The sequence below is a fragment of the Cyanistes caeruleus genome, chromosome 10 (assembly GCF_971803275.1).
Source record: "Cyanistes caeruleus chromosome 10, bCyaCae1.hap1.1, whole genome shotgun sequence".
NCBI classification, from domain to species: Eukaryota; Metazoa; Chordata; class Aves; order Passeriformes; family Paridae; genus Cyanistes; species Cyanistes caeruleus.
The window spans coordinates 25,000,788-25,020,933 of record NC_141710.1 but is presented as its reverse complement, the minus strand read 5'-3'; the positions used below and the strand labels follow the sequence as shown (position 1 = coordinate 25,020,933).

At 39.2% G+C, this 20,146-nt stretch overlaps 3 protein-coding genes across 4 annotated transcripts in view; 1 reads left to right on the top strand and 2 right to left on the bottom strand.

The window, feature by feature from the left end:
• Nucleotides 1-9,674, bottom strand: part of LOC111933236 (transmembrane 4 L6 family member 1) — a 38,828-nt gene extending 29,154 nt beyond the window's left edge. The window contains exon 1 of one of the 2 annotated variants that reach the window (XM_086843805.1): nt 6,498-9,674. In XM_086843805.1, coding sequence (XP_086699931.1) covers nt 6,498-6,503 — 6 coding nt within the window. In that variant the 5' untranslated portion in view covers nt 6,504-9,674. The remainder of the gene's footprint in view (nt 1-6,497) is intronic. The other variant, XM_086843806.1, reaches the window with a different exon arrangement.
• Nucleotides 324-6,740, top strand: TM4SF4 (transmembrane 4 L six family member 4). The gene is made up of 5 exons (XM_023932706.2): nt 324-731; nt 965-1,054; nt 3,397-3,530; nt 6,111-6,300; nt 6,520-6,740. Exons 1-5 carry the CDS (start codon nt 558-560, stop codon nt 6,535-6,537), a joined length of 606 nt encoding a protein of 201 aa, XP_023788474.1. The 5' UTR covers nt 324-557; the 3' UTR covers nt 6,538-6,740.
• WWTR1 (WW domain containing transcription regulator 1) overlaps nt 9,014-20,146 on the bottom strand; it is a 46,282-nt gene continuing 35,149 nt past the window's right edge. The window contains exons 3-6 of the mRNA XM_023932705.2: nt 19,393-19,583; nt 14,705-14,823; nt 14,046-14,158; nt 9,014-12,963 (exon numbers count right to left, since the gene is read on the bottom strand). Coding sequence (XP_023788473.2) covers nt 12,779-12,963; nt 14,046-14,158; nt 14,705-14,823; nt 19,393-19,583 — 608 coding nt within the window. The 3' untranslated portion in view covers nt 9,014-12,778. The remainder of the gene's footprint in view (nt 12,964-14,045; nt 14,159-14,704; nt 14,824-19,392; nt 19,584-20,146) is intronic.

Here is a 20,146-nt window from a genome sequence, read left to right as displayed (position 1 = left end):
TAGTTTCTCTATTTCAATTACAGAACTGTCTCATGACATGTAAAAACTTGGATTTTTATCCAAGTTTAATGTGTTAATATGTTACACATGTTATTCATATCAGCTGACTCATTATGCCTTTTTATGTCAGTCCTTTCAAGAGAAATGTTTTCTAGTATGAAGGAAGATCATATACTGCAAAAATGATGATCCAGAACTAAGACACATATCTACCCATGTCCTGAGCCCAGATTATGAAGTGTCAGCCACCTTGGTAAAATATTAACAGAGTTTGTGGGTTGTCATAGTTAAATGAGAGGCTGCCATGAACGTAATTTCGTTTACAGACGTTCAGAAAATTGACATCACGGCTGCAAGGACATATAAAAACCAGCACAGTGCGTTTTGGATTGACTGCAGGAACACTGACAGGAGCATTCTACAGGCTGAGCTCCTCTAACGGTGCAACAGAAACTAGATTTTGCAAAGTACACCGTGAAGCTTCTTTTTATAAATCAGTTCTGAGAACATCTGAGAGATTTTGTCTTCAATTGTGTTTTCAATTCCTTTAAAGAAGCATGTGCACGGGAGGCTGTGCCAAGTGCCTGGGAGGTACTCTCATCCCCCTGGCCGTGCTCGGCACCCTTGCTAACATTTTGTTGTTTTTCCCTGGCGGAAAAGTGGCTGAAGACAGTGCACACATTACAGATGAAGTTTGGTACTTCGGAGGGATCTTGGGATCTGGTGTATTGGTAAGTATCAAAATTCCTGCTTTCCCCCCACCTGCAGCCATGACTTGAAAGTCCTGAGCTTTCTCAGGACTGCAAATTCTTCTTTGATAAACAAATAAGATATAAGTCATCCAAAGGTTTGGCAATAAGTAACTTAACCTAATGATAAGAAAAAAACCCCCATAGAATTATTATATTTACAAGAAAAAGTAACTCGAATTAATCCCAATTCAAACTATTTCTATTATTTGTAGATGATCTTCCCTGCCTTGGTATTTTTGGGCCTTCAGAATAATGATTGCTGTGGATGCTGTGGTAATCGAAGCTGTGGAAAGAGGTTTGCGGTAAGTGAAAGGAAACATGGCAAAAAAAGGAAAAGCTAAATTGTTACTGATATATGTATCTTCCTCTCACAGTCATTGTGAGTCTTGACAGAGGCTGTCTTGAGTGTGGGACACACAGCCCTGACATTTGTTTGAGTGCATTTGTTTGAGGAAGTGGAAAAAGCAGGCTGTAAAAATTGTGTTATGCCTCTGATGTTTTACCACCGGTACCACAACAGCACGGCCCCTTTGGTTTTTGCCAGCACAAGATACTTTTAGTTACTATCACACTCAAAATTTATTGCTGAAAGATCTACACTGTTTTGCAGAGTACAACAATTCTCTCCTTAGCCACTTTGTTGGTAGCTTTTAAAATTACCTGGGCAGTCAGACATTACATTCCCAACTCACTGAAGGCCAACAAAATGAGCTGTATCTCATCAGATTCACAGGAAATTTCAGGAAGGAATAGACCTTGGGAGGTCACCTAATCCAACCTCCTACTTTAAGCAGTGTGAAGGAGAGTCCACTTTGAATTTATAGCTTCCTTTCACACTAGGAAAATTTCCAAACAATACTTTCAGACACTAATAAACTTCTCAAGCATTTTAGTTTAAATTTAAAATATTTCTAGTAGGAAAATATGTCCTTTCAAAATAAATTCTTTGGATCTAGTAAATCATTACAGTTTATAAGTAAAGGAACAGAATTTGAACTAAAAAAAAAAAAAAAAAGAGAGAAAAACAAACAGGAAAAGATTCGCACCTATGAAGTTGACCAAAGAGCTTTCCCTAAATTCTCTCTTTGATGCTGTCTTCATGCAATATCAATAAGACAGATTGAACTTTGAGAAGGAGGAAATGGAGCCATCTGTTTCTATTTACAACACTGCATGATCAATTTTCTGCAAGCAGTGAAGAGAAGCTAGCTGAGTTTTGCAGAGAACTCCCCAAGTAGCCAAGCACTGCAGCTTTGCTGCTGCTCAGCAGGTGGTGACCAGGGGCATGGTCACACACAGTGACCAGGGGACACACACAGTGACCACTGTCACACACAGTGACCAGAGGCATGGTCACACACAGTGACCACTGTCACACACAGTGACCAGAGGCATGGTCACACACAGTGACCACTGTCACACACAGTGACCAGGGGACACACACAGTGACCAGGGGCATGGTCACACACAGTGACCACTGTCACACACAGTGACCAGGGGACACACACAGTGACCAGGGAACACACACAGTGACCACTGTCACACACAGTGACCATGGCAAGCCCTGGCTGGTGGGAGCCAACCTGCACATGCACAGTGCTGCCTGCAAAGTAACCTGCCTTCTTTGCTGACAGGCATGTTAGAGTGCAGCTGACTGGGAATATTAATACAGTCAAGACTACCAAGTACACTGCACTACAAGAGTCCTATGGCCTTATCACCATCAGCATGACTGAGAACTAAATTTAGTCTTGTATATTCCAGTTAGCTGAAATCCATTATTATGATGTCTACTATGAAAGCATAATTTTTAAGTTTCCCCTGTCAGATTTATCAACATAAAAATGCATGCCAGGACTCAAGACAAGTCTTGTGATGAGGTCTGAACAAAAACTCACATTTGACTTGATGGTATTAGAGGTTGTTTCCAACCCAAATGATTTTATGACCTGGAAGTTTGTTTTTTTTCTTCACCTGTATTACTTCATTACAATTAAGGACACTACCTCTACCTACAAACTGTAATGGCTACAGATTTTTTTCAGAATTCAAGCAGGACATTAGTTCTTGCATGGTTTACTTACATATAGTATAATATAGTGTAATAAAAAGCCAGAAAAATAAAGACATACTTTGCCATCCATTCCAATGACACTACCAGAGCTTACACTGCTAAGTACCTGGGAGGAGATAAAGTATACTAATATGAAACCTAAAGAGAGAGCTGGGAAGGAAAACTATAATTATTTGGTCCAAATACAACCAAGATACGAAAGCTAACTTGTAAAGGATAGTGTCAACCTTTTAAAATGCCTTGAGTGGTCAAAGACTTCAGTCTTGCTTGCAGTTTCTTGAGGAAACTCAAGTGCTGCAGGGGAACAGGAGGCCCCAGAGGGGAGCAGTGCCATCTGCTGCCCGCCTCTGCCTTCTCCTCCCCAGGCACACAGGGCTAACGATGGCCAAGCTTTAAAATACCTCTACAGGAATGCATTACACATTTACTATGAAATGAAAACTAATTGACTTCAGCTGTTCAGGTGATGATTATTTGACTATTAACACCTTCATTTAGGGTAAGTTCACTGACATTAAGGGTGCACTTGACTGAATGAGAACCAAAACAACCTTATTTTCTCTTCATCAGATGTTTTCTTCTATAATATTTGCCGCCGTTGGAGTTCTGGGAGCTGGATATTGCCTTATTTTGTCAGCAGTAGCCCTAAACAAAGGCCCTAAATGTAACACTGGAGAAAAGTGGACCTACCCTTTCCAGGATGGGTAAGACAAGGCAATCAGAAAAAAATGATACACGTTTTAAGTTTGTGAGATGATTCAAATTCAAAATCCATTGTATAAAAATGGGAATGATAGCACTTGTCTAAATTATAGAAGCTCTTTGAAGTGCCTGTAGCACACAGCAACACTTCATAAGGTTCAAGAGCAGGGATGTAAAGAATAGCAAAACTACTGAGTTTCAGAGAGGCCAATAAAGAGAAATGCACAGCCTCTTCCTAGGTTATTCTTGGGATGATAAGCAACATATGGGGATAAATTCCACTTAGATGAATAGCAATCTGAGACACTTCTCAGAGTCCTGAAGGATTTGGCTGATGTAATTACCAAGCCACTCTCCATATTTGCCAAGTCCTGCCAGTCAGGTGGAGCCCCAGGCGGCTGGAAGAGGCAAACACGCTTCTTTAAAACTTCTTTAAAAAGAGCAGGAAGGAGGACCCTGGGAACCATCGACGTGTCAGCCTCACCTCTGTGCCTGGGAAGATCATGGAATAGCTCCTCATAGAAGGTCTGATGATGCACATGGAGGACAGGGAAGTGATTTGGGACTATCAGCATGGCTTCACCAAGAGCAAGCCCCGCCCGACCAACCCAGTGGCCTTCTACGATGGGGTGACTCCATCAGTGCATAACGGAAGGACTACAGAAGTCACTTACCTGGATGCAATCCCCCACAATATCCTGCTCTCTAAATTGGAGAGAGATGGATTTGATGGATGAACTGTTAGATGGTGAAGAAAGTGGTTGGATGGTGGCATCCAGAGGGTGGTGGTCAGTGCCTCAGGATCCTTATGGACACCAGTGACAAGCGGTGTCCCTAAGGGATCCCTACTAGGACTGGTGTTATTTCATATCTTCATCAATGACACAGATGGAAGAGGCTACCAAGATGATCATAGGGATGGAACACCTCTTTTGTGAGGAAAGGCTGCAAGAATTGAGATTATTCAGCCTGGAGAAGAGAAGCTTCAGAGTGACCTGACTGTGGATTTCCAGCACCTGATGGGAGCTTACAAGAAAGATGAAGAGGGACTTTTTATAAAAAGAGGATGTAGTGACAGGAGAAGACAATGGCTTTAAACAAAGAGTGGGTTTAGATCAAATATTAGGAAAAAATTCTTCCCTGTGAAGGTGGTGAGGCCCTGGCACAGGCTGCCCAGAGAAGCTGTGGATGCCCCATCCCTGGAAGTGCTTGAGGCTGGGTTGGACAGGCCGTGGAGCAACCTGGGAGAGCAGAAGGGGTCCCTGACCATGGCAAGGGCATTGGAATGAGATGATCTTTCAGGCCCCTTCCACCCCAAACCATTCTGTGATTCTATGATTTTCCTGAAATTTAATGGTATGCAAATAATTACTACTCATAATATCTATAATATTAATAAATATAAATCATGTATAATTTTATTTTGGCTATGGCATTTGGAAGCTGCTTGTTCCTCATGCTCTGCAACTCAAACATGTTAGGTGTCATGTATATTTCTCACTTAACCAGCAGTCCCACTGCTCAGGCTGAAGTCAAGACAGGTTAAGCTAACAACAGGGCACAATGTGCTACTGAGGAGAGCAGGTGTGATCAGAACAGAATGGCAAGGGCTGTAGTAAACTCCTCACTGCCTCAGAACCTTTAATACAGTCTGCCTCAGTCAAGAGTAACCTGGCAGCATTTCTTACATAATATACAAAAAGATTTTATTTTGGGTTGAAAAAAAAAAAAAATAAGAAAGAAAACAAGAAGTACACAGATGAAGGATTATTTGTTCATGGGCCAGTGACGGCTGGAAACCAGCTCCCTTGGTGTGAGAGTTGATTCTCAGACTGATCTCATCCTGAGAGTCTTTGGAAATATGCTCTGGTTCACACAGTTTTGGTTGCAGTCCAGAAATCAATTGACAAGAACACAAACAAGTCAGCAGTAAGAATATGCACATGAAATATAGCCAGTGGTTAAGCAGTTTACAATTAAATCAAAATGTGACTGTAAAAATTATTGAAGTTATTACCTTCACTTTAGATGTGGCATCTAGAACAACAAAAGCTGTTATTTTCAACTCAGTGGGCAAGAGGTGATTGCATAATTTCATGATTTATTTTGATAATTCAGTTGTTTTGATTACAATGCACTTCCTTGTTCCCAACTGTACTTTGACATACTGGATTACATGCCCTGATCACAGTCCCTCCCCCCCCCCCCCCCCCCCCCCCCTAAAATACTGTAATCAAGTAAAAGCAGCAAAAATGCCCCTGACAAAACATTGGAATAGATAAAACCCTTTTGGCACACTTGGCTTAGCTAATATCTTTTCTTCACAAAACACTAAAAATGGTTCAATTGTAACAAACATGTACTTGTCTCAATTTGCTCCCTTCTGATGTCTGTTTTTTCTCAAATCACTTGCTTCAACTTACCTAGAAACTAAACTGAAGTCAATTTCTAGGTAAGTAGCAGCAGTGTGTACCCAAATGAAGAGAACCTCAGCCACGCCACAGCAGTAACAACCTCTCAGAGGGGAGAGACCTCCTTTGGGACTTAATTGTCCTCTTGCTAACTATGTTGTTCTCCTGTAGGAATTACCTTGCTGACCATGCATTGTGGAACCTGTGTAAGTCACCTGACAATATTGTCCCATGGCACCTGACTCTCTTCTCCTTGCTGCTGGTCATGAGCGGGATCCAGGGACTGCTCTGTGGAATTCAGATGGTGAATGGCCTGTTTGGAACCCTCTGTGGGGACTGCAAATGCTGTGGCTGTTGTGGGGTGAGCAACTGATGATTCTCCTTTGTTATCTTGTGTACTGATGAGTTACATACGCACCTCTAGCTGGCAGACAGAAAAACCTGTCTTCCTTCAGCTCTATGATCGTGTTTTCTAACATACTGCCAAAACCCTACACTGCTGCCATTAGGAGTAATACAATCCTTAGAAAGTCACAGCAATATTAGTCAGGAAATTACCTCCATGTTTTCGTTCTTCCAGGGAGATGGAACTGTCTGATGAACAGGAATATTGCAGACAACTCTCCCCTCCCTGGGAGGATCCCTTCTGCAGCCGCTCCACAAAGCAGCCCTCAGATGCACTGCCTCTGGCTAAGAAGATGAGGATGAAGGGCTCTTCCTCCCACCAGTGTTATGAAGCCCTGACTCCCTTTCCAGCCTTCCTGAAATCCCTCATCATGGAATAAAATAAGTGAAATACAAGTCTCACATTCATATTTATTTTTGTAAAACAGCTTCCATTTAAAAAGAGGGTATTCTCAGGCAAAATAAAATTTTTATTCTGGTCAGTTAGGTAGCTTGTAACTCCTCAAAGCTTCCAATCTATATATAAGCGAAAATGCTGTTTATTAAACTTTTTGCAAAAAGTAGCTGTATTTGACACAATGCTATGGAAGAGATAGGAAAGACAAAAGAGAGCTAGCTCAAAGGCAAAAATACCTTTTAGAAAGAACTTCTAAAACTTAAAAAGAACAAGCTACCTCCCAAAGGAGTAAAGGAGAAAATAAGAGGGATTGGAGACATTTGAGGGTGTCAACTATCAACTAATATGCTTCTTTAAAAAAAATTCTGAAACAAATTTTCACCAGCTTACCAGGCTGGATGTCCCAACGCTTCTTGATATCTGTTTCCTAAAATTTTCCACTGAAATAATGATTCTGTGGCCTGTGCTTCCAGAAAATGTATTTCATGTACTGTGTATTTACATTAGGAGATATCTGAAGAATCTAGAAGAACTTAAAAGCACTGAAAGCTCCTGAGCAATATGCAGAAATGTTAAACAGTTTGATATAGGTACTGAGGATTATGTTGTACAAGATGGTAAATTGTAAAGAAAAAACTCTTCAGGAACAGCTGTCTGTCCCACCTGTTCTGCTGCATAGCCCAGGAATTTGAAGGTACCCTTTATTTCCACACATGCTGTGCTATGGTCACACATCTATTCTTTCATCTCTGGTGAGCAGCTGTCCAGCACCTCATCTTGCATTTGTCTTGTTTGATTTATATGAAGCCTTCGGGAAAAAGGAATGTTTCTCATCAGCATTCAACAAAGGGATGGGTAGCTGCATAGCATACAGCTTTGATGTATCAATAAACAGAGTAGATAAATCTTTGTGGGAGATGGGATAAGAAATAAAAGGCAACAAGCTATGATACCTAAAACCAAAACCAATGAGCTGCTGCTTCTAAGAGATACTCAGCTACATGATGGCTTTCTAACACGAGCTAATATATAGCAGATACTCACACAAGGTGCACACATTTCATCTTGTGAGCCAGACTGCATTCTCACCTTGCCCTTCAGGTGTACTGAAAAAGGGTAAATGAGCCAGAACCAGCAGTCCAGCTGAACTCACACTTTGACGTGCCAGCAATGGTGTTTCCAAATCTATTCAATTAAACCTAACATCTGAGGCTTTTTTAAGCGAACACACATCTGCAGTGTCAATTCTGTAGTAACTGGAGATTGTTCTGTGTTTTTAGTCAACAAAGCATCCAGTAAAGGAAAAGAAGGCAGAGATAAAGAGAGTGCAATGCTAGGAAGGGACAGAAAGATGATGGTAAGAAAGAAGCCACAAACAGGGATAACTGAAAGTGTTAACAGACCTCAGGAGCCCTGACCAACTTAAAGACTACACTAGAAATATCATAGAAATAATGTAGAAATATCAACATACACTAATACAGAAGTAAAAATAATAGCAGTCAAAAGAAAGAATATTAGTATTATTCATAAAATCTCAGAAATACCCCACAGTATTTATATATATATAATGGCTGAAGCTTCATTATTCACCCCTAAAAATTGGCTGCTGGGTGACCAGGGTGCTGAGACCACGTAGCTGAGAGATATCACTGGTAAAGTACATTGTTATTTAAAGTACATTGTAAAGTACATTGGTTATTTAAACAGCTCAGATTACAACATGGGGAGCATGTGCATGTGATTTTGAGTCCATGCACTTCAGCAGGACAAAACTGGTTCAGCCCCTGCACAAGTGAACTATATACAGTTAGTTCTCTTTTTTGATTGTCTTCAGTAAACAGTCTGCTGAAAAATGATTCATTAACCACAGGAAAATGTCATCTTCCAGGGAGTGATGCATTAACTGGAGACTCTTTGCAAAAGGTTCATCTCTAAACGAGGAACTAACATACAAAATGCTGAAAAAAAATTTGCTCAGCGCAGAACAAGGGATTTTTTTTCACATCATTCTAGTCTGGAATGTTCAACACCTGTCTCCAGTTCAACTTTAGCTCCCTCTTCGTAGATTGTACATTACTCATAGTGTAACCAGCTGCAAGGCAAACAATGTCAAAACCCTGGAGCCATTCCAGCTGTCAGAGGGTGGGAAGGCTGACTTCTTCCATTACACTGATATGGGTGAGGTCTTTGCCCCCGTATTTTAATTCAAATGTATATTGAATTGAATATACAAATATGAATAATTGAATATACAATATACAATATAAAATTGATATTTAGAAATGAAATAGAAATTTATTAGAAATGTACGCCTTTTTCACAGAATAGTATTATAATAATGGCACACCTTTATTCCAAGCAGTGTTTTACAGTTCCCTAGGAAGCCCATACTAAAACCCTCAAACCCACCCCCTCCCCCAAAGAAATTATTTTAGAAAAACAATATGCATCCAAAATCTTTCAAGTTCATTTGTATTTTTTCATGTAAAAGATCAAAGAAATAATTAAAAAAAACCAAAACAGAATCAAACCCGGGATACAACAGGTTGATCTGATTGCCTCTAATACAATCTATTGCAAGGTACTAAAAATTAAAAACAAATGCTCACACAAGTCTTATAAAAAAAAATGAAAAAAGGAAATAGTTAAAGAACTAGCATGTACATAGATGTATGCATTAGGAAACAAGTTTATTTGGACAACCCACATTTTTCTGTAATTAAAATATAGATTTAAATCCTTCCCCTAAACAGCATTTGTTAACAAAAAGTCAAACCCAATACCTCCCCAAGTTACATTCTAACAGTATTACCAGAATACAAACTGTAATTAACCATGTCCCATTACTTTTGTATCATCAAGGCTTACATATGCCTCCTCAGGGATGGTCACAGCAAAACTGTCCAGCTGGAACATGGGCTGTATTTATACTACAAGTAGACAGTGTACAGTTTAGTACAAAAATGCTCAAAATCTGAAATAGTACAGTGAAATATTGTCAACAATAAATTTATTTTCATATTACATATGCTCTGAATACTGAAAAGTTCTGTCATAATCCTGTTTAAAGCCAGAAACTTTTTTAAAAAGGTAACTTTGAAAAATAGATTTTATTGTCATTGCACTTCATCAGATACATCATCTCCGTTACAAAAGTTAAAAGCTGTCAGTGTAAAGAATCACTTTAAATTTAACCAGGATTTGTTTCATGACTGAGCAAAGATCTAACCCAAGATTCTGGCAGCTGTTTCAACCTGAAGTGTTGCTCCACACAGCAACAGATCTGTTTTACATCTGCTGCTGGCTTACTATGGAAGTAACACAGAAACACAGTTTATGATTGCTTTACCCTTTTAAGGTCTTTGCACCAAGACACTCAACCACGAGAAACACAAATGAAAAACAAACCAAGCTTGCAGCTTCACAATTCTGATAAATACCTGATGTGATTTCACCATAAAGTTGCATTCATTCTCCCTGTATGAAGAACAGCCTTTGGCTGACAACCATGCACGTGGTGGGCAGGAACCAGCACCAGCTAACTCCCAGCAGCTGCGAGCCTGACCTGCTCAGAGCATCTTCTATTATGACAAATTTACACGTTCAGTAGCGCAGTTACTAGCAAAGGAACAAACTGCATTCTCTGAACATAACCTGTCATGGGCACTGTCACCTGGATCACACCAGCTCTCACATCCACAGCTGCTGTGGGTCATTCCAGCACCACTGGCTGCCAGCTCCTTACCCCAACTGAGCAGTGCTGGTGACGTGGCCTTGAAAGTTGGCCAGAAAATCTCTAATTCATTACCAACATCAGTCATGGTACTAAAGAACAAAGCCTTAGGACCATCTGTTCTTCATTTAGGCTGACAATCTGAAGAAATCCTTAAAAGAGAGAGATTAAAACTAATTACAGTAATACTGGTCAGCCCTACCCAGTCCCCTGTTTATTCAAAAGAAATTTATGCTATCTCAACAGTTAGCAAAACTAGCAAGAATAAAAAAAAAAACAACCAACTAATAACCCCTCAAAAGAATAAAAGAAACACAATGCCCATTCAGCGATAAAATTCTGTGCAGACACAACTCTGCTGTTCCATCTCTTTTTCTATTTAAAAAAAAAAAATAAAAATTTTAAGAACTACCTTTTACTATGTAATAAAACTTCATAACTGGAGGTCTTTGCCTGACATCTCCTTTTTCAGAATTTCAGTGTGTGCACTTTTTATTTTCCATCCTGTGACACCATGTACCCTTAGCAGTTCATTTACTGTATCGAGTGCTTCTGTTATGTTTTTCACTGAATACCAGAGATTCATTTGCTATGTACTCTGTCTGCAGCCATCCCTCCCAGCAAGGATCTACATTTATTACCTCATCATTTGTCTTCCAAATCTGCTCTGTATCCCCACCACTTCACCACCGACCTTTTCACCTACCTTCACCCAACCAGATGTGAAAACGTCTTCAGGGGTCAATATTCTGACGCATCATTAAGATCTTGTTAAGTGTTATCAGACCTGGCACACACATTTACATTTAGTGCTACATCTCTTCTTCTCTTTACATAGCCTGGATTAAACTTAGAGAAAAGTTCTAATGCCTTTCATAAAATTACCTATTTTGCAATACAAAATGCTTAAATCCATTACATATAAACAAGATCATTTCATTCATTCTTCATTTAAGAATATTCAGGACTTAATTTGCATTTCAGGAGAATTGCAGGCTTAATATTCTTGATGTCTTCTCAGTCCCAAACCTCTGATAAGGAAGTTTTGTAGGATACACAACAGGTAAAAACACACAGCACATGCCTCATGTCCTGTGCACCAGTTATGGTAAGTAAAAGACATAAAAACTAAGCAGCTTTACCAGGTGAGTCCCTGCTCAGGTGAGTCCCTGGTGAATTCTGCTTTAGCAGTGCCCTGATAAAGTTCCTGGGTTTTTTCATGTATACAACTACATGTATTTTGACAATGTCAGTTAAAAACATCACTGAAAACAGTATGAGGAAGGTTTTTCCTCCCCCTATGTTTTTCTCCCCACTATGTATGACATTAAAAGTTGTGCCACATTTTCCAGAATTGATTTTTAGAACTGATTTTAAAAGAATATTTTTGCACTTAAGACACTTGCCACAGATTTTATATATATAAAAAATTGCTTATTCATGTGTTAAATTACAAAGCTGTAGTGCTTAATATAATAAACTAAAAAAATCTAAGATTTTTTTTAAATGCTTGTTTATAATACATTTCTTTACTTTTAAAAGGCAACAGTCAGTACCAGCCTGGTTTATTTTGTAACAATATTGTAGTGTAAAAATGTTGCTAAAAATTTTTGGTACTTTGAGATTGGAAGTAATTATTTTCTGAAAACTATACAGTAATTTACTGAAAAAAAAAGAAAAAAGAAACTGCTATAGTATTATTTGTGCCTTCACAAATATATAATGGAAATTATGCTTGATATGGATCAGATTTGAACTGTATTCCATACAGAACAGTTCGTTACTAAGAACTAAAAAATATTTTTAAGGCTTAAGTAAGTTGATTTTAAAAAAGCTTCTGATACTATTGTTATAAAGATAATAATAAAACTTCTCTCATGTCCTGATGCTTTGCACTGTTTTTGAACCGAGTGACCTAGGAAGGGTCTGTCAATGTCAACCAGTACCCAGGAGATCAGTCAGGGATGTGCACAAACATCAGTCACTTTCTATCCTAAAAATGAAGTGTTTCTGCCTGGTTTGAAAAGGTAAAAAAGTACACAGATGTGTAAAGTTGTGTGGGTTTTTTTAATGAATTACATATCTATTTATGTTTTATATATATATATATAATGCATTTTATACTTAAATTAGTATCAATCAAATCCAGACAGATATTAAACTGACCATAAAGATGATGTAACAAAAGTCAATAAGGTGGTATTGTTGTATCTCTTGAGGATATTCAGATTTTCTATGCCTACCTCAAGAGGAAAAAGAAACCTGAATTGCACTGAATTGCACCAGGTAAGCATTGCTTGGTTACAGCCAGGTAAGGAAGGGCTCATTTTTGTTAAGCACTGACTCCACGTCGTTGAGAATAGGGATCAAGTCTTCTGACTCTAGAGTCCCAAGATCAACATTTGTTCCTGGAAGACAGTCGAGGAAATCAGGGAAACGTGTTTGTTGTGGATTTATGTTCAATGTTGTCTGTGCTATAGTTTCTCCTAGGAAAAGTAAAGAAGAACTTTTGAAGTACCATACTCTTATTGTGGGTAATTTAAAACAACAGAATTGACATAAAAATTGATTCCCCTTTTCCCACAAGCACTTGTGAGCACTCTATTCACCACAAATGTTATCTCAAAACTGTATTTAGGTGCAGAGTACATATTCTTAGAATACATTTCATATCCTTGCTTTGATCTTGAAAGCACAAAAGGTCCTTTCCAGCAGTGCTCAAAGATCCAGCTCTGGCCTTCCACCTGGGAGGCAGGACAGTCTCAAGCTTGTTTCCTGGTCTGCCCAGGGAGCATCAAAGGATGCTCATGCATACTTCCATCCTGATCTCTGCACCAGGGGCAATGCTGTCCATAGGTAATAACTGAAAAAAGTGCTTTACAGCAATTTAGTTCTGTAATGTTACATTTTTTTTTCCTTTTTTTCTTTTTTTTTTTAATAAATTAGTAAGAACAAGCATGAAAATCTTTAATAGATAAAACTTTTATTCTCTGCATAAAACTGAATTTCTGATGACTTCAAAAGGAACTTTAGGTTAGGAAGTGCTGAGAATTTCACTCTCTGAAAAAACCTTGATTTCCTCGTAAATTATTTCAGTATTTTAAACACCATAAGGATACTAACATAAAATAAATATGTATCAAAATGTAAGCTAGCTAAATACATTCTGTTTGAAGACAAATCCAACTCTGCCAATGTAAGAGACTTACAAACAAGACTGATTTCCCAGAGTAAGAAAATGTATTGATTTGTACATGTAACCCAAAACTTTTTACTCCCCCTACCATGGACAATGGTATGAAAATAGGAATTAAGGCTTGCATTTTCCAGGTTTTATTTACTCTGTTTAATATCAGCCTGAGGTAAAAGGGTAGAATCTGGATCTAAGTTAAAGCTGAGAGCCTTCTGGGCACTAAGCACCATCTAGGCATTTTATCCCAGTCTCAGTCTATTCTCTTGGACAGGAAAGCCAGAGATTATTGTTCAGTTATGCAATTATAAAACATTACTAGTTATAATACAAAGTTATAAACTGAACTATACTTAAAGCCAAATCTGAGTATTCTACCTGTATCCATCTCATCTACGTTGCTGAGGAAATCTTCAGGTGTCGTTGGTATACTGTAGCATCCTAAGCCCAAGCCACTGTCTGTACTCTGTTCCCTGGAGTGGTATGGCCCACTACAAATTGAAAGATGAAAAGGACTCAGTAAACATGCTCTGACAGACACAGCTCCTGAGCACAGCGTTGGAAGAGAACACAGTAAGTTACATATGAGAAGCAGACACTGAGTCATTAAGCCTCATCCTCAGCTGTTGGCCACTGATCAGCCAACATCATATTTGGGTGACATCAGCCCAAACAACAAAGTAATTGAAGCGAGGCCACTCTTAAATTTTGAAATACTCACATGCATATATAACTCTAGCAGAAATCAGTTCTGACAGCCTAAAAAGTTGTGTGTATTTATACTTAGGTAACTTATCTGTTCTACCTAATCTTCTACATACACTAACAACCAGTTTATTTAATTTTTCAGAATTAAAACCACCTGTTACAATTTATTGCTTTTTCTAAGATTCCTTCTTGAACCATGAATTAAAAGATTTCAGGTCAGCCACTCAGCCATACAGTAAGTAAAGAAAAGAAGATGATTCAGAGAGACAGCTGTGACAGTTTAGTGAAAGCAACAGAAGCAATTGCCTAATGAAGAAGAATTAACTTGCCTGTTCAAGAAAGGATCAGATCCATTATTTGTAATAGGCCTCATGTCCTGTGTCACAGCTGTGTGAACTGAGACCATGTTTTCTGAGTCCATAGGAAGTTGTCTGCATAGAGCAGCTTCCTGAAAAGACACAAATAAATACATGGGAAGGGTTATTCCAACAGCTCAGAAATACTGTAGTCTTGTAACAAGTGAACACGTAACACAGACACCAAAGAAAACGAATTCTGAGTGATGTCACTGATGACTATTTGTTTACACTGACATGAAGAAAATCATGATGTAGACAGACAATCTCTCATACCCACCTGTGCTGGCTTAAAGCACCACGGACTCTAGCTGTCAGTTACCATGTCTGGAAGCCAGACTATAATTCAGCAACCATAAAGTACTCAACATGTTAGAAGAAAACCACTGGAACCAAGACTGTGATTCAGTAAGGTTTAGAAGGAACACTGCCTAATAATAAGCATTTTCCTAATGACCTGTCTCATGTCTGCTATCTGCAGGATGACAAACAAGTAATCAGAGCCAAAGGAAACTAATTTCGCAACTCTTCCTGAAAGATAAATTCTTCCAGCATTATCTCTGTGAAACACCCATGACATCTAGTGGTACAGGGTTCTATACAGAGTTTGTCTGACTCCAACATTTTGTTGGGATGTTCCCAACAAAAATCCCAAGACCTTAAAATAATAAAGCTGTATATTTTTTTACCACAATTTACTCAACTTATTTTTTCTAATGAAACAAGCAAAGTAAATATTTCATTTAAATCCTAGTAGAAAATTTCTTTCCTCTGAATCAGTTATTCAGTCTCCCCAGTATAGAAAGGATTAACAGGTTTTCAAGGCTAGAATATGATGCTTTACTATGTTTTAATTTTTTTTTTTATATTGAGGAGGAGTGGTCTGGTCTCTTTGTGAATAATGTAATATATACTGGTGCCCATTACTGCAATATTTCCTTTATAACAAAATTATCAATATAATCATAGATAAATTATAATTTACATTGGATGGTGTCAGTATTTAGCAAGTGTTAAGAACAAACATTCTTAAGATTCTTAATAGCTTCTGTATGATAGGTTATGTTTATGATTAAGTTTGTCAAGTGACAATTTCAGTGGTGACATTTCTATTTAGAATTTAATCAGCAGGAGTCTGAAAATGTACGAACCTCAGTGAAGGGGAAAGTGTCTTTTTTAGCTGTCTACATGCAGATATTTTCAGTACTTTTTTAAAATATAAGAAAGACATCTACAGCCATATGAGATTTAGACAGGCCTTCCAAAGCAAAACATTTGTAAGCTGAAAAGCCTGCAGCACCCTAAAGAAATACTCCCACTATCAGTTAACCTAATCTAACTTCCTCTCTTCTTTGTTGCAAGAAACACCATATTTATTACAGAGTTACCTGATCTACTCTCCCTTGGGGAATGGCTCACCCCTCATGTCTTTATTTCAACATATTGTATGTTGCTTGTAATATTAACTCTCTGTATACTTTTAAAATGTGGAACAACAGACTCTTGCACACCGGAGACAGATTAGGCTGGGAAAGCAGACAGAGCACTGGCTCCACCATATGTGACATATGTTCTTCTGCTGCAGATCACTTGTTCAGAAGTCACATTGCAATTTTAGGACTGCTACACATGTCAGATTCTTTTGCTCCTTTAACATTATTACAGCAATGGTCAGCAGTAATGGATCAACTACACAATGCCCAAAGCCCTCTTATATCCTGTTCTCTATCCTAAACATGACTACAAGGTTTTTAAGAAGAATATTTGTAAATCTCCTACCCAACGATAAAAGTCTGGCTGCAGAGGGGTCCTGCAGCCCTGTGAGCAGCAATGTTACAGCCTCAGCCTTTGAATGCAGGAGGGTCCCTCCACTTTCACCAGCACAAACCATCTCTGGCATTCAGCTAAGAAAGGACCAAATGCACTTAATGATCTGCTCGGCACTATGACATACATAAATCCAAAGAAGACTTTCAAAATAAGTAACAAAATAAACTAAAAAATCCCAAAGTATTCTGATATCACAAAGACATGTCAAAAACTCCATGAGTGGGAATTTTCAAAACACCTTAAAAGTTTCTCAGCATTACAGTGAATTGAATGATCCACTGCCTCAGAACACAGTTCTGATGTAAACCCTTTTTTAGCTGTATGCTATTTATAAATATATTTATATGCTATATAAATTTCTTGTCACATTTCCTCGAACTCTCCTTGGAAGAATTGACCTGAGCTCCATCCTTAGCTGCCAAGCCCTCATTTCCAGCTGAGGTAGATGAATGAGAGCATTTTTATATTGGTTTTACATTGCTGGTAGATGCAATTCCTCTTCTGCCAGTCCTCCTACTTAGGGTGGAAAGCAAGAGAAGTAGACATTGCCTGTGCCACCAGTAAATCACACCCTTGGCCAGTCTGTGCAGTGGAAGGAGCACAACGGGGCATTTTTCTCTTCAGGTTGTAGCAGGCCAATAAAGGCCTACTCTGCAAGGACAAAACAGTGGATAAATGTTCCTCTGCATATTCCTCCATTGCTTCTTCAGCCTCTTCTGAGTCTCTGTGACCTTCTGTGGACAATTTATGCAATAGGAGCCCCCGGACCAGAAAGAAGCCTCTGAGAAGTGTTGCCTTTTTGGGACTACTTGTACCCTTCCAAACACACTGCATAGTGGCCCTGGTACACACAGAGAAGTGCTGGAGCACCTTCTCTGCCGGACCTTTCAGTGATTTCTGACTAATATTACCTCTACCAACTTCCATTTCCAAGAGGCTCTTAAGCAGCAACCAGATTCTCTCTTTTCCTTTGGAAAGCTGGCAAAACCAAATTAGCATAAAGGAACATTAACTCCTTATAAAATGACAAAACTGAGTAAGGAAACCTTTAAATAGATGCTATCACGCTGGTTTTCTGAAATGCTGCCCTTCTTGCATGTACTCCATCTACAGTTCTAGGGTTTTAGCAACTACGTAAAGAGGAGGACAAAGACAGAAAGAAATTCTCTAAGGCAAGAGCTTCCAGAGCTATGACCTCTTCTTGCTGGGCATGCTGCTCCACCCCAGCAGCTGCTGCCAGGAATGGCTGTGGGGAGCCAGCAGCTGCTACTGGGCTGAAAGGTTTGTGACCCTCCAAAGAATCCTCCCCCTCACTCAAACGCTCTGCACCTCCCCACAGCTGCTAGAAGCAGCGTACACCCTTACTCAGCATTTCCCATAGACAGGTTAAGGCAGAAAAGCAAAAGCAGCAAGGGAGGGTCAGGACAGGAGTAACTGTACTTGGACACTGCTGACGGGGCTCACTGCACTCTCAGCTGCCAAGGTTCAGGATACCGAGGTTACTGGAAGGAAGTTCACAACACTCTGTTAGGAAGATGAGATTTTGCATCTTGCTTTCCTCCCTAAGAGTTACACCACTTCTAAAAACTTTAGTAATGCAAAGTGATGCTGTACTGCCTCATGCAATGTGGAACTTCAACAAACACCACAAGGCCAGGGTGCTACTGGGCACAGTAAATGGAAGTCTTGACTGAGTACAGCACAGCTGCAGCGTGCTCTGAATGTACTGGGTTCAAAGTCAGCAAAGCAGAAAAAACCTCCCTTGTGTTAATGGCACAACTGTTTTGAAGCCTAATTTGCTCTTGTCTTGAATCAAGAATAGGGCCAAAGAGTAAAAACAGCTAAACTAGTTAGCATGACAGTCATGACTAAGCTTGTACCAGATATCCTCACTCTCTTCTCACACCCATCTCTATCATGAACTCCTGATGGGAAAGGAGAAGCTACACAAAAGATGAGACCACTACCCATGTCAGAGACCACCACCTTAATCTTGTGAAAGTTGCCATTTCTAAAGGTACTTAGAACTGTTAACTACAGCATTTGCAATAACAAATAATGATGTTTCTTGATAAAGTGTACTTTTTTCATGCTATTTCTATTGCTATTTCAAGAAACAGGTTTTTGTTTTTTTTTCCCACAAAGGAATCTGATTAATATGCCAGGCAAACACAACACCACTAGTGGACTTGTCTGTAACAGATGAAACACGATTCTTAAAGCTTTATTTTCTTAAGGCAGTATAAAGGAAGTTACATACCTATTTTGTTCAGTATGAGTCATTATATAGAGCTGAAACTTAAGAAATAGCACAATAAGCAAAACATCCACAAATAACCAACTCTGGAAAGACTTCAGATCAGAGGTATTAATCTAAGATGTGAATGTGATTTTATTTTAACCAAAAGGCAAAGGGTGCAAATTAAGAGAGTGGGGATTGGAGTCCAGAACAATTCCATATTTTCTGCCTTTATCTTCAGTGAAGTATGAACATGGTCTCCCATGCAAACCAACTTAAACTGCATGTGAATCAGTGTTAGTCACTCCAGCTGCTTAAGAACAGACATAGAACAGAATTTGGACCTTACATCACTATTAAAAAAGACTGGTAAGAAAGACACCAGGTCTGTGACTTCTGACAATGGCCATTCTGTGTTCTGTTCAGTGCTAGTTTCGAAGGAAAAAAAAAATGAAATTATCTGTTTATATTAGCTTTTTGGTAACCCTTCTGTAAAACCATAGTTAGTCTTGACATAAAGTAACAGAGCTACCAACTGTACTTGTTAAAAATTTAGATGCATTGAACTAAGTAAGAGTATCTTTGGCGTTACCTGTCGTAGTAACTCCTCCTGACGCATCCGAATTCGCTCCCTCTCCATCTGGATTCTCTGGAGCCTGAGCTTGTGCTGCTGCTGCTGCGAGGTGAGCGCGCCGGGCAGGCTGAGCAGCGCGGGGGGCTGCGGGGGGCGGCTCTGCTGCGGCACGGCCGTGCTGGGGGGCAGCTGCGGCTGGCCACTCATCACTGGGGGAAAGAAAAGAACTCATGGCACCTTGGGCAGAGCTGCATTTTCAGGTAGCAGAGGGCTCAGGACACATGCTGCTCAGTTACAGGGATGCATTATGAGAATTACTGTACTTCAAATGACTGAGAGAACTTCTCCATCTGGCAAGATCTGCACTAGCAATTGCTTAATCAAATGACTTTCAATGTTCTGAGTGCATCAAACAGGAATACTTACAACACAACAAGTATTTATACTTATCCCAGTATGTTCAAATATTCACCTAATGAACTAGTAAATAATATGGAAGTTTTTAAATTGAAAATTCCTAAAAATGTGTGCCTATAATAGGCAGTAAGCTAGTAAAAATATTTCAACTTAACATCTCCTTTATTGACAGATTTAAATCAATTATTATTATTATTACCAGAAGTAATTTCCAATTAACAACTGAAACCTTCTCTGTTAGGATATGACCCATCAATCCCCCACCTTTGGTAGGATATTCACAAGGCTGACAGGGGAAGAACATCATAGATGGCAGGGTTACTAAGCACACCTGAGTTACACCCAGGCAAAACAG